The 27463-nt window shown below is 56.3% G+C and overlaps 1 protein-coding gene across 1 annotated transcript; it reads right to left on the bottom strand.

Moving 5' to 3' along the window:
- Positions 1 to 1904: 1904 nt before the first annotated feature.
- On the bottom strand, positions 1905 to 19814 carry LOC128138289 (adenylate cyclase type 10-like; the record flags this gene model as incomplete). The annotated part of the gene is made up of 23 exons (XM_052779582.1): positions 1905 to 2242; positions 2924 to 3102; positions 3260 to 3367; positions 3754 to 3968; positions 4766 to 5104; positions 5802 to 6056; positions 7092 to 7208; positions 8089 to 8219; positions 8843 to 9126; positions 9569 to 9655; positions 10184 to 10376; positions 11085 to 11238; positions 12667 to 12719; positions 13631 to 13820; positions 14124 to 14200; positions 14838 to 14959; positions 15074 to 15265; positions 15852 to 15940; positions 16258 to 16351; positions 16789 to 16994; positions 17717 to 17860; positions 18508 to 18546; positions 19688 to 19814. Coding segments are annotated over 23 exons (3573 nt in total), but the record flags the coding sequence as incomplete, so codon positions are not given.
- Positions 19815 to 27463: the final 7649 nt, after the last annotated feature.

Raw genomic sequence — 27463 nt, 5'->3', positions numbered from 1 at the left:
GAGTATTTGGACACTCAAAATGAGGCTTTGGGACTGAAAAATGTGTATTCGGGCCTTATAAACGAAGCTTTGAACTCTACAAAGTGGCTTTCAGTCCTAAAAATGAGGCATACTACCCTAAAAGAGAGATTAAAACCCTAAAAATGAGTCCCTGGGCCCAAAAAGTGAGGCTTTGGACCATAAGAAGGAGGTTTTCAACCCTGGAATCGAAGTTTTGGACTCTAAAACTGAGGCTTTGGGCCCTAAAAGAGGGGTTTGGAGCCTAAAAATGAGGGCTTGGAAACTCAGGATGCAGGTTGGACCCTCAAAGCAACGGGCTGGATCATACAAATGAGGCCTTGGAGCTTGAAAAGGCGGCTTTGGAAACTAAGAGGGAGACTTTGCCAACTGCAGCAGAGCCTTCAGACCACCAAAATGAGGCTTTGGAAGCCAAATCTAAGACTTCCGTGGATCCTTAACGTGGTGACCCCCAAGCCTGGGACCTCCCAAACCCGGGCCTTCCAAACCCCAGCGACCCCCAACCAAGGAACCCCCAAAACCAGGATGCCCAAACATGGGAGCCCCCAAATCTGGCAACCCCCCCAACCCTGCAACTCCCCCAACCCAGCATCCCCAAACACTGGGGACCCCCAAACCCCAGGCACTCCCCCAAGCTTGAGACCCCCAAACCTGGGACCCCCAGACCCCTGGAGCCCCCAGATCCCAGAGCCCCCAAGCCCTGGGGATCCCTCAACCCTGGAAACCCCCAAATCTGGGACCCTCAAACCCTGGGGACCCCAAACCTGGGACCCCTGTGAGGGACTGAAAAAGTTAACGTCTCAAACATTGTGGTGGGGCAAGTTCTGCGGGGACATAACAAGGAACTCTGCCCAGCAAGGAACCACAGGTGAAAAGCAGCCCATCAGCACCCCAACAGGAGGGGGAGGAGAGGGCATGCTGGAGGGTGCACAGCTCCCTGTTCTGATACGCCGCTCTTGATGTGCTGAGCAGGGCAGCTCACCATGCATGGCAAAAGGTCACATCTGCAGGCAAGGGGAAGTTACTCCCCAAACAACCCCCAAGCCCACAGACCTGTTTCCCAAAGGCTACCTAATTAGTGTAAGGAGTTTGAGTGCCCGCCCAAAGGAGGGGCAAGGATGACAAAAGGACACACAAACTGAAGCCCCAGGTGTGCAAGCCCACTGCAACGGGACCCCTCAGCTGCCTGGACCCCTCGGCTGACTGAACCAATGCTGGACCCAGGACTGGTGAAATCTTCTTCTCTCTCCCTCTCCCGCCCCCTCTCCTTTTCCATAATGCCTACATCTTATCCCTTTAGGCATAAACGGTTGACCAGGTCTGGGACTAAGAGTGCATCCAGCCGCCCCTAGGCTCCTCTCTGAGAAGGAGCCTAGAAAGCAAGGGGGTCTGCTCTGAACCTCGTGACTCAACGGGAGGGCTCTCCTCATTGTCTTCCCCGAACTGATTCCCAAATGAGCAAGGCCTGTAGTGTATGTTTGGTGATGTACGGTTATCACATGTTAGTTTACCAACATAGTTTCATGCCAATTTTTGTTGGGAGCATGCGAATTCTTGCGGTGAGCATGCCAATTCTTGTTGTGAGCGAATAAAAGTTGAGTTTTGTGAGTTAAAGGATTCCTGGTGTTGTTTCACCTTAATCCTGACCTGGGAATCGGCAAACCTGAGTCATTGTCCTGAGAAATTGGGACGCGACACCCCCAAACCCTGGGAAGCCCTCCCCTTTAGCGGGGGAAAGACAGGGAGCAGCAGTAGCCAGCTGACCGTACGTAGGTGGTGAGGAGCAAGAACAGCAGAGAGGGCTAGGGTTTGAGAGGTCTCTGGTTTTAATGTGACCTCAAATCAGAAGCGTCTTCCATCAGGAGTCTGCACCAGGGCCTGCGAGAGAGCTGTAGCCATCGCTGATGGAGCCGCAGTAGCCATCAACAGAAATGATAAGACAGTGTATCACTCCGTGCCTCAGAAAGAAAGAAAGGCCCGACAGCAAAGGTCATAATAACGGAGCTGCTAATGAGGTAACTTCATTGCCACCCTTCTGTTGTAAGTCTATCTGTGGCAGGAGTCTGCTGCTTGGTAGGAGTCCACTGCCCTGTCCGTGTTGGCCTTCATGCGCGCTGCCAGGAGGGAGAACGTCTGTCCGCTGGAAGTGCCCTCCAGGCTGAAGAGGTGCTCCAGTAAGGAAAGACAGCAGCTCTGCCGCAGCAGCCAGGCTAGCCTCTTCCTCCTGCCACACGAGAGAAACTGCTTGGCCCGGAGGCTCTAGCTGTGCAGTGCTAAATGGGACAGGGCCGGGGGAAAGCAGGGCGGCGGACAAGCCAGGTGCACCTCCTCGGAGGAAAGGGAGCTGACGGAGGGGCGGCTGCTGGAGCGGAAGGGGGCAAACAACGAAGCGGTGTCAGGGGAAGCTGACCGCCTGAGAGGGCGTGTTGGCACTGCAGTGCCAGGGGGGCCAAGCAAAGCTGGGAACCGGCAGGAAAAGGGGTATCACCCTCTGAGCTTCCTCATCCTCACACCTCACCTCCACCTACTGCTCCTTCCCCACGTCCTGGTCCTGCCTCCAGACCCCCTGCCCCTCTTCAGCCTCTACTCCCCGTTTACAGCTCTCTGTTGCCAGCCACCACCAACCCCCTGCCACAGCCGCCACGTGCCGGCAGACACACCCCCAGCTGCAAGCTGCTTTTGACCCAAGGGCGTGCTTTGTTCCCGTGACTGCGCAAGGAGGGAGGGAGTGTGGGGCTCTGGCGTCCCCCGGTCTACCCGCACGTGGCTCCTTACTGCCTCGGTCCTGCTAAGGCCTATGTGTCAGGTTCAGGGTGGCCTCAAGCCTAGGCAGGTTGGGCCGGGATGCCTGGGACCAGGTGGGAAATGGCTCTTCCTCCCCTGGCTTCTCAGTTCTGCTTCTTACCGGGCCTCCTGCGGAAGGGAGGATGCTCTTCTGGCAACACAAGTGGCACACGGCAACTTTTCCACCTGAGACCTGACAAAGGTTCCAGTGGAGGTCTGGGGGAATTGTCTTCCGAGCAGGCTCAAAGCCTTCCTGAGCAGTTTCTCTGCCAGCTTCATGTGCCCCATATGCCAGCAGACCTGCAGAGGAAAAGGGAAACATCCCGATATGGACTAGTTGCCCAGGAGACTGCAGGAACCTCCAAGTGGCTGGAGATGCCAGGGATATCCCCTGCAACCGGGGAAGGCATCCAGCTCCGTCCCCCAGGAGATCCCTCCAGACCTGCCCGTCTCTTACCTCCCCTTTGAGGCTGAAGAAGGTGGCCTCTTCAAAGCAGGCGATCACATTTGCTTTCTTCTCCAGCGAGTTCCTCAGGACCTCCGCTTCGTTCAGCTTCATGAGGGCCTTTGCGCAAGCACACAGAGAGCAGGTGAGCGTGGGTGCAGAGCCCATGGCCAGCCTTGTCCTCCCTCATCATTGCCTCTGGCATCTGTCTTAGGAGGGCCTGTTTCTCCCCCTGGTGATGCCCGCCCAAACACAGTCACACTGTCTCAGAGCACAGACAGGCACCAGTGATCCTTCAGACTGCCTCCCTGCTAATGCCCCTCGTGCTAAGGGCACAGTGCCTTGTGTCTCTTGCCACAGAAGAGGCAAACCAGAGGAAAAAGTCAGGGTCTGACCCCAGCATTTCCTTTCCGAGGTCCCGCGAAGGCACGCCCTAGTGCAACGGCCAGGCAGGCAGGCAGGCAGGACTCTGTGCACAGTGGGTGCTGGCAAGCAGGGCAACTCACCATGTAGCTGTTGGAGACATGCAGGTAGGCAGCCGCAGACTCCAGAAGGTAGTAGAAGGCTCTGGCAGCATCGCCCATCGCCACGTAGTGGCGAGCCAAAGGCACAAGCACCGATTCCACGATGGCTTTGCATTCACAGGAGCATGTACCGCTGTGCTTCCTGTTGGTCTTGCTGGGCAGCTCAGCTGTCTGTTCGCTCTTTGCCAGAAACCATCCTGCCACACTAGTCAGAGGACGGTTCCCAGGAGAAGAAGAGAGCAAAGAATACACGGGCATCACCTGTACTGCTCTTTCTCCCCACAGAGACGGCATCAGAAGCCCTTTGTTCAAAGCAGAGCACGAGGCCATGGGCACGTATGACCCGTACAGGTGCTTTGTAGGCAGGGAGAAAGAGACAAGCTTGGGCTTTCTGTCACCTCTTCCCACAGGCAAACCACTCGAGTCCCCGGGGCAGGTTTTCCCCTGCAGATTTTGCAGTGCTACTCTGTAGGAACCGGAAAGCAAGGGCTGCTCCAGTGTAGTGTGATGATGGCTCTGAGCCCACGGGCTTCCTCAAGCACTCCCTCATCTCCATGGCCATCTCCTCCCAGCTCCCACCCCACAGAAAGCCTCTTCCCTAAGCTGCAGTCACAACCGGCAGCCAAATGGCGGCGCTTCCTTTGTCTCCTCTGGACACCCTGAGCTCACTGCCTTCCAAAATCATCAAAATCGTGTCTGCTCACCCAAAATCCTCCTCCAGGAAAGCCTGCTGCTGCTGCAGAGCACCTGCAGCATCAGGAAAGAAAACAGGCGGTTAGACACCTCCTCACATACCACAGGGGAAGAGCTACTCTCCCTCTCCCAGCGGGCTCGCAAGGATCCTTGCAAGGGTCCCGACACACTGCCGAAAGTCTGCAGTGGCCATCCTCACCTCCTGGGCTCGTCCCTAGCAGATGTCCTCCCACCCCATCCCCAGCACAGCCCCCCTGGGGTCCTGGAGGGCCCAGGCTGCGGAGCATGGTGCACAGCATACCCTCAGGGCCGTGGGTCCTATCCCTCTTCAGCTGTTCTCCTGCCAGCACCAAGGCCTCCCAGCTGTGAGGGTCGCCCTGCTCAGCAGGGCCCTGACTGCTCCCTCCCTCCCGGGTGCTGGTGACGGTGAAGCGGTGGAAGGCAACAAAGTCCCCTTGGCCGCAGCTCTTGCATTTGTGCGCGTGCCGCTCCAGGAAGGCGGCGCACTTGCGGTGCAAGGCGACCCGCTGTCTCTCGGGCCACAGCTCGTAGGCAGCCTCCCGCAGCAGTGGGACACGGAAGACCAGCACGCCAGACTGCCGCTCCGTGGTCTTCTTGCTCGGAGAGGGTCTCTCCACACCTGCAGGGCAAAGGGCCTTTGCATCAGCCTGAGCTGGGGCCAGGCCTCAGGGCCGTCCCAGCCGGGGCATGAAAGTCGTGCCTTGGTGAGCATCCTTAGCAGCAAACCGGCGCTGCTGCACACCGAGCCTTGCAGGACGAGGCGAAAGGGCCCGCCTTGCCTTGCTGATGCTAGCACAGCCCTGGGGACACAGCGCTCAGCTGTGCTCCAGACAGGAGCTGGGGATGTTGCCGCCAGCCGAAGCAAGCCCCGGCCAGTGCTTTCTCTCCGCTCTTGGCAAGGCAGTCCCCAGCCTCCTGAGCTTCCCCTGCTGCACCACAGGGGAATCAAAGCTGAACAAAAGCCTCTCAAAGGCCCTGGGGCACTTTGGAGGGCATCTTTGATCTGGATGCCGCAGGCAACTGGGAGAGGATATCGGTGATTCCAGATGCCCTCCCGTGCCTGCGCTACGAGCAGCACTTGAAGGCAGAGGAGCAGAGGCACTTGGGACGGCTGGTGGGAACTTCCCTCCAGCGCAAAGCTAGTCTTCTTTGAGATTGACTTGTAAGATCTTTGAACAAGCCATCCCGAACCCCCATGCCTGCCTGAGCTCCACCCAGCCATTACTGGGGCAGAGGGGGGAAGTGCACCATGCCCTGGGGAGCCCCACCAGGACACAGCTGGGAGCTCCCTTGGCCTCTTTACTGCTACCACTTACCACTCCCTGCCTGCCGAGAGGTGCCTGGCCCCTTGGTAGGATCTCGGACATCTTCTGGCACCTCTGTGGTTTTCAGCCACTTAAGGATGCTGTCGCTCACCAGCATGTCCAACAAGCAATTCGTCTTGTGCCTCATGCCGTCAGGAAGGATGTGCGACAGCAGCTGGGTGGTAAACACTGGCCCGATGACAGCTGCAAACTTCAAAACCATCTGCTTCAGTGGCTTTATCCGGTCCAGCTGGGCCAGCACAATCTCTGTCAAAAAGAAGCAACACCTCTTTCTCTCTTGCCTGTTTCCCATGCTGAGGCTGGAGAGGCTGGAAAGTCTCAACACATGAAACGGGGTCGACTTTGGCCTCTTCTCCTCGGCGCCGCACCTGCTGGGCAATTGCAACCCAGGGCAGGCGTCTTCAAAATGGCTCCGCACCTGTTGGAATCGCAGGCCACAAGGCCTGGGGAAGAGCGAGACGCTCGAACAAACACTCGCCCACCTGGGGTGAGGAGGGCAGGATCCAGCAGGTACATGCATCCATGATGCGCCCTACCGCAGCTGGAGTAGGCTTTTGCCCAACAGCGCACACAGAAAACAGAGAACCTTCCCCAGCGCAGAGGTGGACGCAGAACTCCCCACAGTGGCTCTCTTAACTTGGCCAGACAATACTATGCCTTTCGTTTGGTTTTCATTGTTTTGGGGGACAGGACGGGACGGGACAAAACAACTTAACAGCAGGAACGCTTTAGCATGACGTTTCTTCAAGGGTCATACAAATGGCTACGGCTAGAGAGGAGGGACAGTCGTTGACAGCTCCCCCATCCAGCTCCCCTGGCTATGGGGGGATTTCCGTGCCAATCCACAGAAAAAAACCAATGGATTTGGTTTGGATTAAGTGCCTCGAGAGCACCGTTAGCTGGGGAGCTTAATAAGAGAATAGCGAGGGCAAAGCCGCGATCACAGCTGAGTCAGCGGCAAGTCAAAGACTTTTCCCAGCAAAGCATTTGTTTCTGTGAGAAAAGGGAGCCATCCTAGTGTTGCACCAATAGCCTTTTCTCTCCTACCTGCTGCTGGAAAGCAGCCAGCAGGCTCACAGCTGGTCCACGCCCAGGAGGGGAAAATGGCTGCCCGCAACCCCAGGCCTGTTTCTGGTTGCACTGGAGCCACCTTCCCAGCAGAGCCCCCAAGCTGAGAGGGTGACTCTGCAGCACACAAACGCCCAGCCTCCCTCTAGCCAATGCCCCGCCAAGGGGCCCCAGCACAGCCGCGAGCCGGCAGAGCGGCTCTCGGTCCCTCACCTTTCAAGGTGGTGGGCAGCACCGTGTTCTCCGCGTTCACGTCTGGTCTGATGATGCAGACCCTGCCATCATTCCCCGCGCTGGAGCTCGAGGTTGCTGCGAGGGGTGAAGCCTCAACTGCAGAAGCTGGGTGGAGCAAGAGAACACGAATAAGGCAATGTGCAAAGTAACTTGCGGCTTGCAAATGTTTCAAAATTCGCCTGAGAGGGGACAAGTCCCACTTGACGTGGCCCAGTGCAAGCGCAGGGACCTGCATGTGCTGAACGTGGTCATTAAGCACAGCAAAACAGTTCCCACTGCAAGCATTTCTTTGCATAGCCCTCCCAGGACAGACAGGTGTTCTGCCTTCAGACCAGCTTTCCCAAACAGCCCCTCAGTCAAAGCTTCTGGAGTGCCTAGGGGGCAACTGAATGCCCCGCGACAGAAAGCAGCAGCATTGCTGCCTTCGACAGGGCTACCTCCACAGCCAGGGAAATTGCCAGGGATCATGCAAAATGCAGCATCAGCCCTGGCTGTTCCCAAGGCCACAGCACTCCGGCTGGCATGGCGTGCTCGGTGGCATTGCCACCGTTTTCTTCCGTTACCAGTACCCTTGTGGGGATTTATGGTTTTGAATTCAAGTTTCCCGGGCCCGTCCCTCGCCTCAAGCTGGGGTTTGTTCTCAAGTGAGCTGGCGTTGGGCCAGGGTAAATTCCGTGCCCATTAGAACGCCTAAGAAACACTAGAAACACATGTGCTCTGGAACCATTTCCCCTGTTGTTTTAGCCCCCCAGCCCCCGCCCCAAGAATTTAGGCCCCTCCAAGCCACCAGAACTTGCTAGCCCCTGCTTTGGCTGTCCCAACAGCAAGGCACGCAGGAGCCCACGCCTCCGCCAGACCACGTTCTGCACCGCTGCAAGATCTGACTCTGCCCAGACCCGCGGGGGAATGATGGGGCAAGACTGTGCTGCGGAGAATGCGCCACAGCAACTCGCTAGTCAGCAGCAAAGGTGCTTACTGATCAGGCTCTCCCAGTTGTCCTCTGCTTTTTCAGCCCGCCTCCGGGTGCGGAGCATGTCGTTGCAAAGAAGGCAGCCCAGCAGCTCCTTGCAGTAATACGGGATCCCCGAGCTTCTTTGGATCAGGAACCTGGACAGGAGCAGACGCGGCAGTGACCACCACAAGGGGAGTAAGGTGAAACACGGTTCAGGTGGGCGGCGAGTCACTTGGGCAATACAGGGTAGCCAGCATCTTTGTCACAGCTGCACCTCGCCTTTGAATGGGACAGTCCTCTGCTGGCTTAGGCTTTTGGGCCCCCCTGAAGCTCCAGCCTTCGCTCAAGTCCATGGGAAAAGAATCGTGGACAACGGCCAAAGCGCAGAGCAGCGAGCCCTGCCTTTCCTCTCCTCAGGAGCCTAGATCCTCTCTGGCAGCAGGGCAGGCCTCTGCCCCAGGGCATCTCCCCCACAGCCCGGCCACCTAGACCAAGGCCTTTTCACAGCCCAGCCACGCCTGGGCTCAGGACTCTTCCTCCCTTCCTCTCTGTGCAGCCGCGAAGGGCTGACACCTCCCACGCTCTGTGTCTCGGCAGTGGCCCACTCTCAGCTCGCGCCTGCCAGGACAAGGCATAACAAGCAACCCAGCTCCTAGAGTACTCCCTAGAGTCGGTGATGCTTCTAGTGGCCCTGCGCTCCCTTTCCTGGGGGCTGATTCCCGTCCGTGGTCTGCATAGGTTCAAGCCCTCAGGAAGAGCTCCCCCGCCTCGAACTTACCTCGCTAGATCCCTGGAGATGCTGTCCACTCTAAGGTTCTGGCAGACTGTCTGCACCACAGCTGAAGGTTTCAGCTCATCCAGACGAAGATAGGTGATTTTCTGGGATGTTGTGTTGTCTGCTGCAGCTTTGCAAAAGCCCTCTGTTCTTGCATAGCCCGGCGCTAAGCTCATGACCATGAAGTAGGAGACATTTCGGAGCACGGGTGACATGATACTCCAGGAGGCAGGGTCGATGAAATGGGCATTGTCGATGACGAATATGCCAAATTCTCCTCCAATGGTCTGAAAAAAAGCAGGATGTTCTGAGGGCAATCCAGTGGAATCCCAAGTATCTTGCAGGGGAGGAGATTGAGCCTCTGTCTCTTGAGAGGATGCTCGGAAGTCTCTCCCCAGCCACTTCTCTGCTCAGAAGCTTACTGACTCTTAATTTCTTTGAGATTTTAAGGTCACACCTAACACCACCTGACCTGCAGAAGGAGGCAGCTTGGGCAAGGGAATGCAGAAGCCATTGCTCCTTGTCCAGGGTACACTTGACAAGAGGAAAGTTATGGGGTGTGTTTGTGGGGCTGCGGGGGGGGGGGGGGCGTTCCTCAGGCCCTGAAGGGCGATGGCCCGGGCGTGTGGTCCTCCCACCCGCTCACACTGCTGTGGTGCAGAGCCCGCAGCCAGCAGGCTTGTTTTCCTTCTCTGACCCAGGAGGAAGAAAGGAAGGAGAAATGCTCACCTTCTCTAGCACTTTTGCCCAAGTCGAGTGCAACTCCTTTTTTCTTTCAATTCCACGCATCTCGCGAACCTTGTCCGAAACGGGAAACTGGCCAGAAAAGCAGAGTCAGGGAGGAGCATCGCTCTGGGGCTAGGCACACGAACCCACCAAGCAAGACCGCAGAGCAAACTGCCTCTGCTGGCCTCAGCACCTTACCTCTCCCCAGCACAGGTGCAAGGAGCCACAGTGGGGACTTCACCTGGAGCCTAAAGCAGAGGCCCTCTGCTGAGGGTCGCTGGCAGAGCTGGGGCTTGGGGGTGGGCTGAAGGGCTGGTTCTCTGGCTGTAGGACGCTTGGGCTGGCTGGAGCAGACCACTCGCCCAGCACCAGCCTCTCTCCAGTGCCACTTCCAAGGTGCTGAACAAGGCACCGGGCACCACCAGACGCAGCGTGGGACATGAACTCACCCCAGAAAGGGAGCCCCCCAGGGCCCAGGAATGGGAAACCTGTGCTATGACCCCCACGATTCCCAACCCTGAGCTAAGGCACTCCCAGCAGCGCGCCCACACAACATCAGACCCAGAAAAGCTCACGAGAAGGCCTTCTCCAGGGGCCAGAGAGGCCTCTTGCTCTCACCTCGACAAGGAAAATGTCATTGAGGAGGCAAAAGCTGCTCTCTTCAATTGTCCCGCGGAGCACTGTCTGCAGCGTGCGCTGCCTGGCACCGCAGTGTTCACAGTCCTGGAGGCCCAGGGCCCTGGCCATCAGCGTACGGATGGCACAGAAGGACTGCCTCACGTTGACCTCTAGCAGTTCCATGGCAACTACCCTGCCGTGCAAAAGCAAAGGGGACTGAGATCCCCAACAGCCCAAGCCTTCTAAGACAAAAGGGGTGCAGATGCCCTTGGGGGGTGGGGCTCGTCAGCCACTCGTCTCAAAGTGCTTCCCAGAGGAGGCCAAGCTTTTCGCTCCTCATACGAGAAAGGGCACAGAGGGGCAGTTGCTGCCAAGCCACCGGGAGAGCCGGGTCCAGACTCTTGCGTCTCCCCAGCGCCGGCCCAGGTCTCGCTACGTCCCCCTGCAGAGGAACTCACGGGGCTAAGGGGCAAGGATGGAGCAAGTGGCGGGTTTGCCTTTGGGCTCCAGACCTTAGCAGCCTGCTTCCCAGACCACAGGAAGGCTTTTCTGCCCCAGTGCTCCTTCTGGGAAACAGGCAGAGGGCAAGCAGGGCTTCCGAGACAGGCCACCCTGCTGTCTGTTGGGTCTGGAGGCAGATGAAAAGCATTGGGCTTGGGCTCTTTCTTTCTATCTGTGCCTGGCCCAGAAGTGAAGGAGGAAAGGGCATGGCTCAAGAAGCCACCTCCAACTCCCCAGAGATGTAGAGGCGGGAGCAGAGCATGCAGGTGCTCCTAGGGAGGCTTTCTCGAGAGGCTGCAGTCCAAGGGCCAGGCGCACCGGCAGAGGGGACGGAATGTTCTATGCCTGCCAGGTGATGGGCAGGGGCAGCGTCCCAAAGCTAGAGGTCAAAAACCTGTACCTGTGGCCAGCAGCCTGGCCTAAATAGGCCAGTTCGGTAAGTAAGTGGCTCTTTCCGGAGCCCATCGTGCCCTCAAATGCCAGGATGTGCCTTTGTCCTAAGTCCTCATAGGCTTTCAAGCAGCTGCCAAAGAGGTCAATCTCCTTCTCCCGACCTGTGAAGACAAACAAGAAAACCAGCTGCTGGGTGTGCTGAAAAGCAGAGAGATGTCACTTTGGCTGGCACCCTCCACCGCAGTTCCCTGTCCCGCCACCACTTCCACCAGCCTGCCTACAGCCAGGCCTCCTTCCTGCCCTCTCATCCCAGCTTTTTTACCTCTGCCTTCCTCAGAGCGGGAGGGGGCCCGCCTGCCCCACAGCGCAGCTCCTATGCCTTCTTCCCCGTCCCACCACCCTCTGCCCTCCCACAGGCACAGAGGTTCAGCTGGCCCCATGCAACTCCCCGCAGTGATCCAGCACAAGACTGGAAGAGATGATGCGAGTCGCTGCAGCATCTCCTTGCTGTAGCATGAGCCACAGGGCACTTCCTGGTAGCCGAGGCAGCATCTTCAGTGTCTTTTGGCTGGGCTAGAGTGAATTTTCTTCAGTGATAGCTCCTACGGTGCTCTGGTTTGGATTTGTGACCAGACACGGCTGTTGCTAACACAACGCTGTTTCGGTTATTGCTGAAGAGTGCTTGCACAGCGTCAAGGCCTTTACCATTTCTGACGCCGCCCCGCCAGCGAGCAGGCTGGGGGCGCACAAGAAGCTGGGAGGGGGCACAGCCACGACAGCTGACCCCAACTGCCCAAAGGCCTATTCCATACCATATGATGCGGTGCTTGGCAAGAAGAGCTGGGGGAAAGAGGGAGGAAGGGGGGACGTTTGGAGTTAAGGCGTTTGTCTTCCCAAGTCACCGTTACGCACGATGCAGCCCCGCTTTCCTGGAAATGGCTAGACACCTGCCTGCCGATGGGAAGCAGGGAACGAATGCCTGATTCGGCCTTGCATGCTTGCACAGCTTTTGCTTTACCTATTAAGCTGTGTGTGTCTCAGCCCAGCACTGTTCTCACTTTTACCCTTCCGATTCTCTTCCCCATCCCACCGGGGGGACCGAGTGGCTCTGTGGGGCTGAGCTGCCTCCCGGGGTTAACCTGTAACAGGGCCCAAAACCTCCAGCAAGACACCGAGTGATTAAAGGCACCCCGTGTGTCCTGACGTTTCCATGTCTACGCCCAGATGATGCCAAGAAAGGATCTCTGAGGAGTACAAGGGGGAGAACCCACCACTGGAACTCTCCGTCAGTCTGGCAGAAGGCAATCTCTTTCCTGATCCCAAAGACATAGCCCCCAGGTGTGAGCAGCTCCGTAGCTGAAAGGTACCTTCGTACCAGGTCTGGAGCACGGCAAGGCAGCACCAGGCGCCTCACCCTGCTTTCCACCCCAAAGAGATCAACCAAGTAGGGGCCAAGAGAGGCCGCACTTCCTTAGGGCCGCTGCAGGCAACACCATCCCCGGCAAAAGCTTCTCCCTTCCCAGCATGGCACTAAAAGTTACCGAGGGGAAGAAACTGGGCTTCAGAAGAGCAAGGCATTCTCCACCTACCCAGTAAGGGGGCGTACTCTGACCTCTTCTTGGCAAGACCCATGCCAAATATGCTAGAAGCAGGGGAAAAGAAAACACAGGTCAATTAGCTGGTGAGAAGCCAGGGGACACAGAGAAGCAGCCTGGCGTAGAGGGGCAGGATGTGCTCCTCGTGCACCTGCTTTTCTTCCGAGCAGCATGTTTTCCCCTGTATGCACCCCCACCCATAGTTCAAGCTGCACGCTAGGACAGCTTCAAGCATAAAGAAGCCCAACGGCCATGGCAGGACAGGAGAACGTATCAAGAGTCCACCACCAGAGGCCAAACCAAGAGACATCGGAGACATGTGAAAGGAGCCAGGGCGTGCTGTTGGCTAGCACACGCTGGCAAAGAGAAACAAGTGTCTTGCAAAGGAGGACTTGTGTCACTCAACGGGTTGGGATGCCAAGCACCTTAGCACCTTTGGCTCAAGTCCTCCTGTAGTTTCCAAGAGATGGCAATGTTAACATTCAAACCGTCATCCAAAGAGAAGGTCAAATCCTGGCCCAGAGGAAGAGCTGACATTTCAGCAGGAAGACATGAGGAAGAGTGTCCCCATGGTCAACACTTCCCCATGGGAAACAGGCTGGCCCAAAGCTTCCTGCTCGGAAGCAGCCGGGACAAAAACCTCCTTGGGTCAGCATTACCAGGGCACGTGGTGGAGCAAGCACAGTTGAAAGCCATTTGGACAGAGCCTGCAAGGCCAGGTTGTGTCTGCCAAGACAGGCAAACCTTCCCCATCCCTGTGGCTTCACTCCCGCTCTCTTAGCAGCAGGAGACAGCAGGGGAGAGAGGCAAAAAGCCTCCCGCGCCAGGGCTTCTCACCGTCTCAGCCACAGGCAAGGGAGACCAGCTTGGTCTCTCTCTGCCTAATTCCTCTCTGCTGGCCAAGGCTGCACCCTTGATGCCACAATCCCCTCATCCAGCCCTCTCAGAGGTCACTCACCTCTTCTTGGTGATCCCCACATATTGATAGACAGTGCCAGGACGACTGAGGCCTTTCATCTTTCTCTCCGGCAGCTCCTTGAAGTAGTAAGGGGGCAGCCGAGAGGAGGCGTAGGTCACTGCATCACAGGACACCAGCCCAGGGTAGTGCACCATCATCCGGGCTGCCAAATTCACCTTGTGGCCAAGGACTGCCAGAGAGAGAGAGAGCGCGCGTGCGTTGACATCTCCGTGCGACCTGCCCCGTGGCGCCCTTCCAGGCCAATGGCTGCCTCACCTCCAGCACAGGCCAACCCCACAGCGGGATCAGCAGAACCCAGGGGAACAAACGGCCACAGAGCCCATTCTCCTGCCACGGGCCAGGACCCGCACTGCCTGGGCCGCTCCTGACCGGCTGCTGGGAAAGCCCTCTCCCAGCCCGCCTTCCTCTTCCAGAGTGCTATGCTTAAGCAGGCCCACGCCAGCCTCCCGCGCCTCAGACGCACGCCTCCTACCTGTGTATTCATGCCTCAGAGGGTGGCCGGTGACTCCGCAGAACACCGTCCCACTGGTAACTGCAACAGACACCGCCCTGGCACACAGGGAAACAGCGCAGCTTCAGCAGCGCCCCAGGCGCAGTCCTGCCCGCCCAGATTCATCCCTTCCCGCACCTCCCCTCGGCGCTAGCCTGGGCCACCCGCCATCCTGTCCGGCCAGCGTGGGTCTTGGGGACGTGGAGAGCTCAGGGGCGCAACATACCCACGTTGCAAGGGACAAAGGACAGGGGTAGAGCGCACGTGGGATGTTTTGGACGCTTCCCCTGAGGCCACATTCCCTGAGCTGCAACCTGCAGAAGGCCACAGCCCTCTCGTGAGCAAAGAGGGAGGGAAGAAGGCACCCATGATGTCACTGCCTGCGATGGCAGCAACCTGAGATCAGGTGGCTGGACCCCATCCCGTTCGTGGGCCAGTCGCCCAGAAGGGCCTGCCTCTGGCACCAAGGAGCCTCTCGCCCTTGCAAGGGCTCGTTCCAGCACGGTGGCTAGCAGGGTGTGCTTGGAGGGACTCCGCCTGGCTGCCGAGGGCTAAGCCCGGGGCTCGCCTGCCACCTCTCAGGGCACTGGCCTCCTTCCTGCCAGGGACGAGGCAGAGCAAGCTAGAAGACGCGTCTCTTTCTGGGAAGCCCCCTTGCACCATCCCAGGCAGCATGCACCCCCACCACACGCTCACTTTGTTTCCATGAGCATGGTGGAGCAGGAATTGAAGATCTGAATAGCACTCTGCAAGGCATGAATGCTCTCGTAGGGCAGCTTTTCTCCGCCGAGGCCAAACACACAGAGGAACGTGCAGCCCTGCCAAGGACAGATGCAGCACATCTTGCTACAGTGCCTAAGAGGGAGCCTCTCCCTCTTGCTCACCGCCCACCCTCTCAGGGTGGGGGGAAGCGATTGCTCCCACACACTCACTTTATCAAACAGGACGATTTTGTTGATTTCGCCTTTGTGAGGACAGAGGATTTCCAGCATCATCCTGCTGGCATCGTGGACGACGGTGTGGACGGCCGCTGCGTTGATACCTGCAGTCAACTGCAGTTGGACGAAGAGGCTGGTGACTGGCCGTAGCTCAGAGAAGAGGTCCAGCGGCACTCTGTCATCAAGCTGGAAGACAAGAGCACGATGGCTTCACCAGCCTGCTCTCCCGGGGGCTTACTCCCCATACCAGATACCGAGGGAGAGCAGGCATACTGGCAATAGCAGGTACTACCCGAGGAAGGGCTAAATCCTCCTCTCGGTGCAAATGGCGGGCAGGCTGCCCAGCCTGTGGCAGGCAGATACCGAATCGTTAACGCAAATGACAAAGGAGAGAAAGTTGCTCCGGTAACACCCCATCCTGGGACAGGTATGGACATGAGGGGCGACCCGCAGGGATGCTCTGGGGACTTCCTTTATCCCACTGTCACTGTCAACCTCCCCTTTATCCCACTGTCACGACCGCAGCACATCCAGAACCATACCCACAGAAAAGACAGACAGACAGAAGTCTGCCTCCCACCACCCGTATCTCTCTGAGAACAACACACGCAATGGTGCAGCACCAGTGCCCCCTGGCTCAGTTTCCCCGCGTTGTCGTCTCAGGGTGCGTTTTCTTCTGTTTGTCTGTTCTCGTGAGAACTCCATCTCTGCAATGCACCACTTCTTCTGCCCTCCAAAAATGCAGCCCCCAGCAGTGGCGGCCTGGACGTACCTTCCTGAGAGCAGCTTCTGATATGTACTTGCTAAGCATGTCGTGCGCATTAGGGCCGCTGGGCAGGGGAAGAGCGGGCCTCATGGCACCTGAGGAGAGAAAAAGCAGGTGGTTGCTGGGAGGATGGGACTACGAGGTGTCGGAAAGCAGGGGCTGGCACTGGAAATGGGGGAGAAAGAGTCTTCTGCGTTTGCTCATGTTGCCACCTCCAGATGCTCACGGCAGTGCTGTCCCCTGGAGGGAGAAGGCAGCAGCAGCCACTGCCCCAGCTGATGCACAGGAGGGCCAAAAGCATGAGTGCTAACCGAAAGGAGGAAGAGGGCGGGGGTGGTTCCTCTCTGGCCCCTGAAGCAGCCAGGCCCCACCTTTCCAGGCAATCCGCGAACTAGGTGAAGTTGGCACTCACCTTCCCCTTCCAAGCGGCGGCTCCTTGGGTGTTGCACAAGCTCGCGTAAAGCGTCTTGGCATTCTGACCAAGACATCCGATCCATGCCTGTAACCTGAAGACACACGGCGTGAAGGCACTGCCACTGGCCTCCCCAGGAGTCCCAGGGGACAAAGCCCGCCCTCCACCGTCACTGCCCAGCAAAGGGGAGAACAAGCCCACCTGGCTGGATGGGACAGCAGTGCTTCCTCAGAAGCACCGGAGCTGGGCAGGCATCATCCAAGCATCCCCCAGCTGTCAACCACAGCGCCATGACCCACAGAGGACATTGCTGGTGGGGCCAAAACCCTCCCAGTGCCTCCCGACCCCTCAAACCAAGCAAGCCCAGCCCACCGTTACCCCTGAGATGGAAGGACAAGAGCTTCAGCTGCCTACCCACTTCCACAGCCCCAACTCTCTCCACATCCAGCTCCTCAGCCTTCTGACACCTCCCTCCTTCATGTCCAGGTCTGGGTCCTCAAAATGGCTCTACAGGCCATCCCATCCACCTACCTTCACAGCTCTTTTGCCTGCAAGGCGCCTGGTCCTGAGCCGGTGCTGCTCACAGAGCTCCCAGGAGGTGGCCGAGAGGATTACTTCACCTGCATTCGCAAGCTCTTCGGCCTCACGAACTTCATCCAGGGCCTGGCCACAGATCAAGAAGTACTGCCGCCTCCTGTCTCCGACTAGCAGGAGGTCCATGGGCCCTGCAGAGATCCCTGGTGAGAGAGAGAGGGAGAAGCAGCACTGACACAGGGAAGATTTGGAGCTCTACAGCCCCCAGCATCTCAGCTGTTCAGAACCTAATCTGAAGCCCAGTGGGGAGGGCATTATGGAAGGGGAGGGCATCCTCCATCCTCCTCAGGGGCATACTGACGCAGGTCCCTGAAACGGGTGTCTAGAAAGAGGCAGTGTGTTGAGAGTGCCGGCTGTCTTAGCCAGCTGCCTGCCCAGAAGCCCAGCAGCCTGCCCAGAAGCCCAGCAAACCAGGCGGGCTTGGTCACTGCCTGCTCCACCAACATGCAGGCAGGTTGTAGCTGTCTGCTTGAGAACACACGACAGCCTGCCAAAGCCCTTCCCAGAGCCATGTGCAAAGCAGCTCCCCTTTGCTCTTTGTGAGAGGCAGGGGAGAATCCAGCAGGGCAAAGGATGCAGAGCTGCCCCCACCTGAAAAAATGGAAAGATAACTACCTCCCACAGACATCTGTGCTAAATCAGACATTCAAGGACCCTCATACTTGATCTGACGCCCGCTTTGCCTTTAAGCTTCCTCTGCAGCTGCAAACGCACGCAAACCCAGCAGGCCTGGTCTCCCATCCCCGCCCAGACTACGGCTGGCCCCTTAAATGCTCGCAGGAGATGCTTTCCTTTGGCACTAGCCCCAGTACGGATCCCCCCATTCCCTGCCAGCGAGAAGCACCCCGTGCCACAGCGCCCGTACCTATCTTCAGTCGGACCTTCTGACCCACGTGCGTGTCACGATTCCCATACTTCCTCTGGATCTGCCGGCTACATTGCAGCACCAGGCTGATGGTCTTAGCCAGCTCCTGGGATGGTGCTCTCCACAGCACCAGCACAGCATCCCCTGGGGAAAGTGAGGGAAAGGTAAAGGCTCTGCTGAGACCTGACTCTCCCCGACCTACGCTCAGCGGCAGGGACAGCAGAAACCGGCCGACGTGCTGAGGAAGATGGGCCCGTGGGAGGGCATCGTCCTGGAGGGCCAAACCCTGGGCACCGGCACACCGCTCCTCTCCCGGGCCAGCCACGGCGGCCGACAGCCGGCAGCGGTGGCACCCCCTGCCCCGAGCGCTCCTCTGCAGCTGCAGCACACCAGGGCCGCCTCCTCCCCTCGCAGCCTGGCAGCCCGAGCTCCGCCACCACCAGGGCCTCCCTGCCCCTCACCACCCCCCCGACACACACCTTTGGCTGTGCTTTCTAGGGGGTCTCCTCCTCTCAGTGCTTCCTTGCCCCCACCCCCAGCCCAGGGTCCTACCAGCAGGGGCAGAATGAGGGAGGCCACAGCCCTTGCCAAAGCCAAACCGGAGGCAGGCAGGCCCAGGGAGAAAGAGAAGCCTGGAGAAAGGGCACTGCACGGGGGGGGCGTGAGTGGCCAGGAAGCTGGCTCAAGGTGCTGCACAGAGCCTCTTGAGAAGGAGAGCACAGCAAACGGCCGCCACAGCGCTTAAATGCCGCAGGTCAGCACACGTGGGCATCGTCGTCCTGCGTACATACCAGCAAACTTAAAGATGTCTCCTCCAAAAATCAGCATCTCTGCGGACAGAGAGAAGGAAAGGAAGAGTCACGTGGGCACCTTCTTCCAGAAGCCACAGAGCAAGCCCCTCTACCCGGAGAGGAGCACCCAGGTGAGGGTGCACCGTGGGGCACAGCTCAGGAAAGCACCGCTCTGGCCTGCCTCCCAGGCTCACAGGGGCCACAGCCCTGGTACGTGCACAGCAGGCAGGGAGGCAGGGCTGCGAGCTGCCACCAGATCTCAGAAAGGTGGAGGCTGGAAGGGACCTCTGGGGTCCATCTGGTCCAACCCTGCTGCTCAAGCAGGGCTGCACAGAGCCAGCTGCCCAGGACGGTGGCTAGATCATTTTTTCAGAGCTCTAACGAGGGAGACTCCACAAGCTGCCTGGGCAACCTGTGCCAGCGCTCAGTCACCCTCACACTCTAAAAGTCTTTCCTGACGTACAGAGGGAACGGCCTGTGTTTCAGTGCATGCCTGGGGCGTGGCCTCTGCTCCTCACACTGGGCAGCACTGGAAAGAGCCTGGCTCTGTCCTCATTGCACCCTCCCTTCAGGTTTTAGACACATTACTAAGATCACCCCCCAAGCCTTCTCTTCTCTAGGCTAAACAGTCCCAGCTCTCTCAGCCTTTCCTCGTAGGAGAGATGCTCCAGACCCTTCATCATCTTTGAGGACTCTCTTGCTTTGCTCTACAGGTGCTGCCAAAGAGGTGGCCACAATGTGCTCACGGTCAGCTTAGAAGGGTCAAGATGTCCCCCGTGAAAAGGGGCTCGTGAGGGTGTCACAGACACACACACACACACACACACACACAGAGACACACACACGTATATCAGCGCCAGCATCCTCAGGTCACTCGCGTGCTGGCGCTTGCTGGATGCCCCCAGCCTGCTCTGGGCACTAATGCATCACCGAGCCGGGTGTTCATGCCAGAAGCACAGAGGAAGCTGCTGAGAAAGCGGGTGCCTCCTCGGCCACAGTGGGGAGCAGAAAGGACCTGTGCCGGTCTTGATTCACCAGGACACCCTGGCTGTTCCTGCAGGCCACAGAAAGCCCCAGCCCTTGCAAGGAGGCAGGACCAGGCTGCCCAGCATGTCCACCTCCACCCTCCATGAGCAGCCTCACGGCCCGCTGCCAGACAGTCCCGCGGCATGGCTCTTACCCTCCAAAATGTCACACAGGTAGTCATTGAGGGTTTGCGCCAGCTCATCAGTGCCTCTGTCTGGGCCGCTCCTCTGGATGAATTTCTCTGACAAAGCAGTGAAACCTGTAACAGGGACACCCAGAAGTCAGGAAATGCCCACGTGGGCCAAAGGACCCGGCAGCCAGTTCCATGCTGCCCGGCCCGAGAACCTGTAGGTCACACCTTCCCACGCGCTGGCTCAGTGCTGGCGGTGGCAGCGGTTGACCGCCCAACATAACCCGTCCCCCTCTCTTTGGGCATCCCAGCAGAAGACCTCAGCAGTGACAAGACGGCCACTCTGTCTGAGGAGCCGGGGCAGGGCTCCAAAGGGCCTAGTGTGGCCCAAAAAGGCTCCTGTCCGTGGTTGCTCCTCCCTGCTCCCCCCACCTGAAATATCCGCAAAGAGCAGCACTCCGTGGACAGTCTGAATGGGATTGTCACTCCTGAGACAGTCCTCAACAATGAGACTGGGGAGGAAAGCTGCTGCTTTCTCCAGCTGTGAGTGGTAATGGTTCCTCTCCCAGGCAGAAGCCATCATCAGCGCCCTGTGGCACACGGGGTACCTCAGGAGAAGATGGCCGTGCCCAGCTGGGAGGACGAGGACCTCACCACACAGTGCGACTTGCACACTGAGCCCGGGGCCTCTGTGCGCGACAACTGGCCCTCCGCCCTCACGGCGGTGGTCACAATCACCCGGCAGTGACCTCCTCCGTAGGTCATCACTTACTTACCCATCCTCTGTCCTCAAGCAACACAATCAGCTAGCAGCGACATCCTCTGTATGTCATCGCCTGCTGAGCAGCTGCCGCCCAGTCTCCCTCCTTGACGCTGAGCCGCTGACTCGGAGGCAGCCAGCGCCACCCCACTTCTTGGAGGACAGTGCCGAAGGGAGGCTTGCGCAGCGACCCGTTGCTGAATTTGCAGCGACCTAACTAAGGCCTTGCACCCTAAGAATGGGTCTTTGGAGGCTCCAAATGAGGCTTCGTACCCTAAAGGAGGAGTTTGGCCCCTAAAATGAGGCTTCGGGCCCTCCAGATGAGCATTTGGACCCTCCAAATTGCAGACTGGATCCCAAAAAGGAGGCTTTGGAAGCTACAAAATGAGGCTTGGGGCTCTAAAAGTGGGGGTTGTACTGTAAAAGGGGGGGTTGGACCTTAAAAATGGGTATTTGGACCCTTGAAATGTGGCTTCAGGACCCTAAAGATAAAGGGCTGGATTGTAAAAATGATTCTTTGGACCTTGAAAATGAGGCATTGGGCCCTGAAAATCAGGTTCGGACCCTCAAAATTTGAGTTTAGAGACAAGGTTGTGGACCCCGAAATGAGGCTCTGGAGCTTCTAAATAAAGCTTTGGACCATCAAAATGAGGATTTCTTAACAAAAATAAGAGTTGGGACCCTAAAATGAGTATTTGGACACTCAAAATGAGGCTTTGGGACTGAAAAATGTGTATTCGGGCCTTATAAACGAAGCTTTGAACTCTACAAAGTGGCTTTCAGTCCTAAAAATGAAGGTTTGAAACCTAAAAATGAGGCATACTACCCTAAAAGAGAGATTAAAACCCTAAAAATGAGTCCCTGGGCCCAAAAAGTGAGGCTTTGGACCATAAGAAGGAGGTTTTCAACCCTGGAATCGAAGTTTTGGACTCTAAAACTGAGGCTTTGGGCCCTAAAAGAGGGGTTTGGAGCCTAAACATGAGGGCTTGGAAACTCAGGATGCAGCTTGGACCCTCAAAGCAACCGGCTGGATCCTAAAAGTGATGCTGCTCTATAAAAATGAGATACCTGCTCCTGTGCATGTGGCACCCCTGGTCCTGGTCCTGGCCCTGCTCCCTCCCTTGCCCCAGCTGCCCCTGGCCCACCTCTCACCTGTTTCTCCTGAGGCCGCTCAGCCTCTGCCCTCTCCGGCAGAGGAATTTGGCCACAGGTGACATCACAAGCATCTGCACAAGCCAGGTTCCTGGGCCTGCCCTGTCGGCAGTGACATAAACACCACCACAAGATCCTAAAAATGAAACTGTGGCTTCTTAAAAAAAGGCCATGGGTAATGAAAGACAGGTTTGGACCCTCCAAAGGAGGATTTCAGCCCTCAAAAGCAGGCTTTGTCACTGCAAAGAATGGGGGAGATGCTACAAATACGCTTTGGACCCTGACAACAAGGTGAACCTATTGGTTCCTCTGTGGCCCCCCGAAATGAAGCTTTGATGCCAAATACAGGGCTTTGAGCACTACATTTGAGGCTCAGAGCTGTGAAAGACGGGTTTGGACTCTCTGAATGAGGGTCAAGGCCTTAAGAATGGGACTTTGGTCCCTAGAAATGGTGCTCTAGAAATGAAAATGAGGCTTTGAACCCTGAAATTAGGTTTGGGGCCCTCCAAGGATGCTTTGGTACCAAAACCTGAGGCTTTGCACCCTAAAAATGGGTCTTTGGATGCTCAAAATGAGGCTTTGGGCCCTTAAAATTGCAGACCGAATCCTAAAAATGAGCCTATGGTCCAGGAAAAGGAGGATTTCGTCCCTAAAAAAGAGGCTTTGGAAGCTAAAAATGAGGCTTTGGGCCTGAAATGAAGCCTTTGGACTCTCCAAACAGGGCTTGGCACCTTCATAATCAGACTTGAAGAAATCGTTACTCACAGCATTTAGTCCTCATCACGACCATCACTCTTCTTAGCAACAGAGGGGAAAGCTCTGGATGACAAAGGATATCAGGATGCGCTCCAGAAAGAAAAGATCAGTGCAAGAAGATCCCCATCACCTAACTGCAAAGGAATAATTCTAGCTCAGTGAAATGGGTACCCAAAATGAAACACACGGAACAGCATCCATCATTGAAACTCTTTCAGTGTCAGTTTTAACTGCTGCAGATCTGCAGGCAGACAAACTTACTGTCACAGGGCCCCAAAAGGAGTACTAATTAGCAAACAGAAACTCTACCCATAGCCCATCTCTATCTAGCCTTTAAAGGTAAAACAGCTCAGCCTACAGCTCTGAAGGTATAGACCAGTCCACACTTACATCCTGGGTCTACCTGCTCCACGATCTGTCTAGAAACTGAAATCACAACCACCTTTGAAAGAGGAGGGAACCTGGGGGGAAGGGGGTTGAAAGGAAGACATTGGTGGAAAAAAGGAAAAGCGTAGGCACGCAATTCAAAATGGAAGGAGCCAAGTTATCCCAAAGACCAGCTCAGGCCGACTCGCTTTTGCTGGCAAAAAGCTGTGCAGCTTGGAGGAAAAAAAGCAGACTTTGGTGCTGGGATGCACACAGAGTTCAGATCTGAAACAGCAGAAAAACCTTGTCAGGGCTCCTTTCCACCGTCCTCCTACCTGGGTGCATGCTGCAACCTCCTTGTTTCCCTGAAGTCCTCCCAGACTAACAGGGACGTGGCATCTGTCCAGTCCACGTGCCACGACGAAGAAGCAGTTCTGATCGTGGAGCGGGTAGCAGATAACTGCATCTGCAGAAGCAAAGGGGCAGCCACGCCTCAGCTTCCGAGATGCCCAAAGCTGCCCCAGGAGCCCTCGGTGCCCCAGCATTTGCTTGGCCCTGAAGCCCCAGGCACAGAAGGGAAGGACAGTGGTCAGCCCCTGTGGGGAGAGGGACGGGGCTCCGTCCTTCCTTCTGGCCGCAGGAGGATGCCCTGGGCCACGCCAGGACAGGGTGTCTCTCCTCCTCAGCCCCAGGGGAAGGCGAGGCCTGAGGAAGGCCCCGGGTGCTGGGCTCAGCACGGGCGGTGTGACCGGGGCCAGAGCCCTGTCTCCTGCCGGGTGCCGGCCTGGCCGAGGCCAGCGGCTCCCGTCACGCAGCTCCTCCCGCCCGGGGCTGTGGCTGGAGCCCAGACAGAGCCGCCTTTTGGGAAAGACTTGCCGATCCAGAGCGAATCCAGAGCAGATCCCCTCCTGTCCTCTCACGTCCCCTCCCTGAGGGGGCCCAGACCCCACGAGCAGACCGAGGGAGGGCAGACCTGCGCACACACCTTGCGCTGCTGAGAGAACAGCTCCAGGTGAAATGGCCCCTCTTGCAGGCCGTCTCTCCGCAGGCCCAGTGTCCCGGCTGGCTGAGGAGCAGCTGCCCTGGCGGGGGGCAGCTGGCGCAGGGCAGCTCTGTGAGGAGAGGCCCGGGCTGCCCCTGCCCGCCCAGCAACAGCTGCGCCATTGGCCACGGCTGAGCCAATCAGCGGAGCCGGTGTTGGCCTGTCAGTCACTGCCGACCTGGGGCGGGGCCGGAGGGGGCAGAGGCGGAGTGGCCTGAGGAGAAATGGGGGAGAGACGGGGTGGGGCAGCCGGGGCGAGGGGGGGACCAGGGCCAAGGCCAAGGCCAAGGCCAGGCCCAGGGCAGGGGCAGTTGCAGGGGCAGTTCCAGGGGCAGGGGCAGTTGCAGGGGCAGGGGCAGGGGCAGGTGGTCTCGCCGTGTGGACGGGCCCGGGGGAGACCTGGAGACCTCATCACCCGTGGGCCCTGCCGTGGCCCAGCTCACCAGCCCTGGGCCCGAGTGCTCAGCCCCAGGAACAACCCCAGCACCAGGGTCAGAGCAGCTCCTGCTGCTGCCCCGAGGGTCGCCAGCCCCGAGCCAGCGTGCAGGTATCTGAGCTGGGATGAGGTGGAAGTGGCGCGCGCAACAAACTTTACAACTCGGAGAGTGAGTTCTAAAGCAGGCGTGTTTATTTCAGCGCTGGGTACACGGGGGATCGCTCCACCTATCGTGCACGCCGTAAAGCTCGTTAGTGAAGTTTAAAGACATGTGTGATATAAATATTCATCATATTTCCAGGAAACCTTATTCATTACATTTCCGAGAAATAATTAACATATGCAAATGCCCTTCGCGCAGTCGCAGTTGTTGCCTTGGGTGGTCGTCGGGTGTTCTTCGGGGGTCTTATCATCCTCTTCCTTGCTTAAGCGTTCTTTACCCTTTTCAATATTTCCATATTAAACTTCTGTTTTTCCTTTGTTCTTCTTGTATCTTTCATGCCAAGTAATCTTTGACCTCCAAAAGTGCTGTTCTCATGCCAACAAACCACCCCTTATCTTCTTACTTGCATGCTTAGTTTCCCTCGTCCTTGAGTCCATATGTCTGTTTTCCTGCGTTCTCACAAATCTATCTACACATCCTTTAATTACTTTTGAGTTACAGGATGTCTTATCTCGTTAAAGGAAACCATACATTCTGCTTATACCTACTTATTGCTTACAAACTACAAAATATGATTGACATCTGGAATATCTCTCAACTACCATCTATCAGAAGAGACTGGAAAACAATTCATGGAGAGGAGGCGATGGAAGAAGGTACAGTGTATGTGGCACCTGGGATTAACTGGCACCCTCTGTTTCCTATCTGGGTCAGTACTGTACTTGCAGATGTGTTGTCCCACAAGCGGGGGTCGGTACCCGGTGTGCAGTAAGCCAATCTTACAGGCAGAGCCGAGAAATTTGTTTCTTTCATGTCTGCGCAGAGATGGGTGCTGGGGGGTAAATCCACAAAGCTGGCACACCACACCAAAGAAGAACAATGTATTTATTCTGTTACAGGATTAGTAAAAAAACACCTAAATTTACATTCATTGGTTAGTAGTCGCCATCTCATCTACTGTTGGCCAGTTATATTTAAATTAGCCTCACTTGCTATGTAAACTAGCACGCATCCTCCTTGCAAGTGGCGGGGGGGCAAGTTCTTCCAGCCTTGAATTGAGTCGGTGGTTGTGATCTCCCCCTGCTGCCTTTACTTTTCCCCTAGCTCATGGTTCTTTGGCGATCATCCCGTGCCTTCTGGAGCAGGATGTTTCCTTTTTGTCAGTGTTTAGTTCCTTCTTCAAGGGTACAGTCCTTAGCAAAGCATGCGTAATTTATACAAAATAATCAGGCTTGCATAGTGAAGCTATGGAGTAATTGTCCTCCTTAAAGGCCAATGTATCATGTTTAACCCTGAACTGAGCAGTATCACCATGGCTAGGCCGTAACTCAAACGCATGACCGCACATGGACTGAGCCCCAGTTGCGAGCAGAAATTGGTGTTACTAATCCTGAGTGACAGAGGGCTGTTGCTGCTCTCTCTTCCCTGGTGTGAGCCGAGTGCGTGACTGCCCTGCCTGCTCCTGCCTCGGTGCTTTGGGAACTGGGGTGAAAAGGAAAGAGAGACTCGTGTAGTTACGGGATCTCTTGAGGTGTGCTGGGTTTGCTTTGCTAATCACTTGTGTAACGTTTCCTGGGCTATTCGCTAGATATGTGCATAGAGAGGCAAATTAAGCCATGAACTGGCTTTCCAATTAAAGGTTTCCTCTTACAATAAAACATGCTTCCATTTTCTCATGGGTAACAGCCTGAAAGATAGAAGCTGAAGCAGCATGTGCCTCTTGTGCAAATAGGTGACAACAGATGGTTGTATTCAGTTGATCCTTAGTTCCTGTGTAGGAAAATTGGCCATTAATTTAATCTTTGTGTATAGGCAGGGCCTTGCTAATGTCACTAGGTAGGCGGCAAGTAGGTGGATGTCCGGTTTTCCGCATCTTTGTGACTGATCTTTGTTGCTTCTTTTGATGAGGAAAGTCTTGCTGTGTATTCCCAAGGAATGAAAGAATTTCAAAGAACTGATGAAGAAAGAGCTGCCAATCAAGATGGGAGTGTTAGGTTTCAAATTTTCTCAACTGTGTTCTACCCAAAAGCCTGGTCTTAAACAATCAAAATGAGCTGGACCACTGGGTATTTGTCATCCCTGTGCAATTCTGTATCGCTACGGACTTTACCAGCCATGGTGGTGGACTCCGGACCTGTCCTGTAGTGAGGTCAAAGAGGGTATTCAGAAAAAAAAAGGGTACTTTTCCAAAAGGCTTACAAGACAGAAGGCAACAGCTGCTGTAGACAGGTGGGAATACACAGGAACGGGCAGTCTCACTCAGAATGAGGAACAGTGATGTGGGTACAGCTGTAGTGTAACAGTTTTCATGGCCTTGAGCAGCACAGCAGGAGTTTTCAGGCAGCATGGCCAGGGTAGGGGTGTGTGAACAGCTCCTCCCAAGCGTGGAGATGGGCAGGGGAGAGGACAGTGCTGTTCGTGTTGGCGCGCAGCAGGGGACAGTTGGTGGAGGCTGCTCTCAGGACATATAATTAAGAGCTGTCATCTTGGTACTCAGTGGGAAATAACACGTTCCCAAAATAACAAGACATGACTTTCTGAAGTAGCCATTTTTCTAGGAGCTGCATCAGAGCTAAGGCAGATGAGAGAGTCTTGCCTGCTATTAGTCACTGAAGCTGATGACAAGTCACCCAGCAGTTTTGGCAAGAACAGGACAAGATCGATACGTATGTGGCTGTGTGCTAATTGCCTTCAGGTTTTGCAGGTTGTAGGTTTGGCAGGACCAATTGTGTCGTTAACGTGATGGTAACAGCAAAACCTGTAGGCATCTGTGTGGGGTATTTTGGATTTTATACGATTTGCAAGAGTACTTGAACAGTTTAATGTTATGCTGAGGTACGGTAGCTATAGTGCGATCAGAAGAAAGTGGAGGGAAGGAAGATGAGGATGGCAAAGATGCTCAAAAGCGTTAGAATCTTTGACAGCGGAAACGTGTCGTTAACAGTTTATATGAACAGTTTTCCTTCAATGTACTGTTCTTTTCCAAGATTTACAGAGGACGTTTTGCTATTCCCATATCAGAACTCAGTGATTTTCCATTAAAGCTCTCCACTGAGATATAAAAAAATAATAAAAAAAAAGACCAATGTGTCCTGGAAAGAAGAGTAATTACCCAGACTCGATAG

Source organism: Harpia harpyja, unplaced genomic scaffold (assembly GCF_026419915.1).
Source record: "Harpia harpyja isolate bHarHar1 unplaced genomic scaffold, bHarHar1 primary haplotype scaffold_303, whole genome shotgun sequence".
Classification (NCBI taxonomy): Eukaryota; Metazoa; Chordata; class Aves; order Accipitriformes; family Accipitridae; genus Harpia; species Harpia harpyja.
This window is presented reverse-complemented; position numbering and strand designations above follow the sequence as displayed.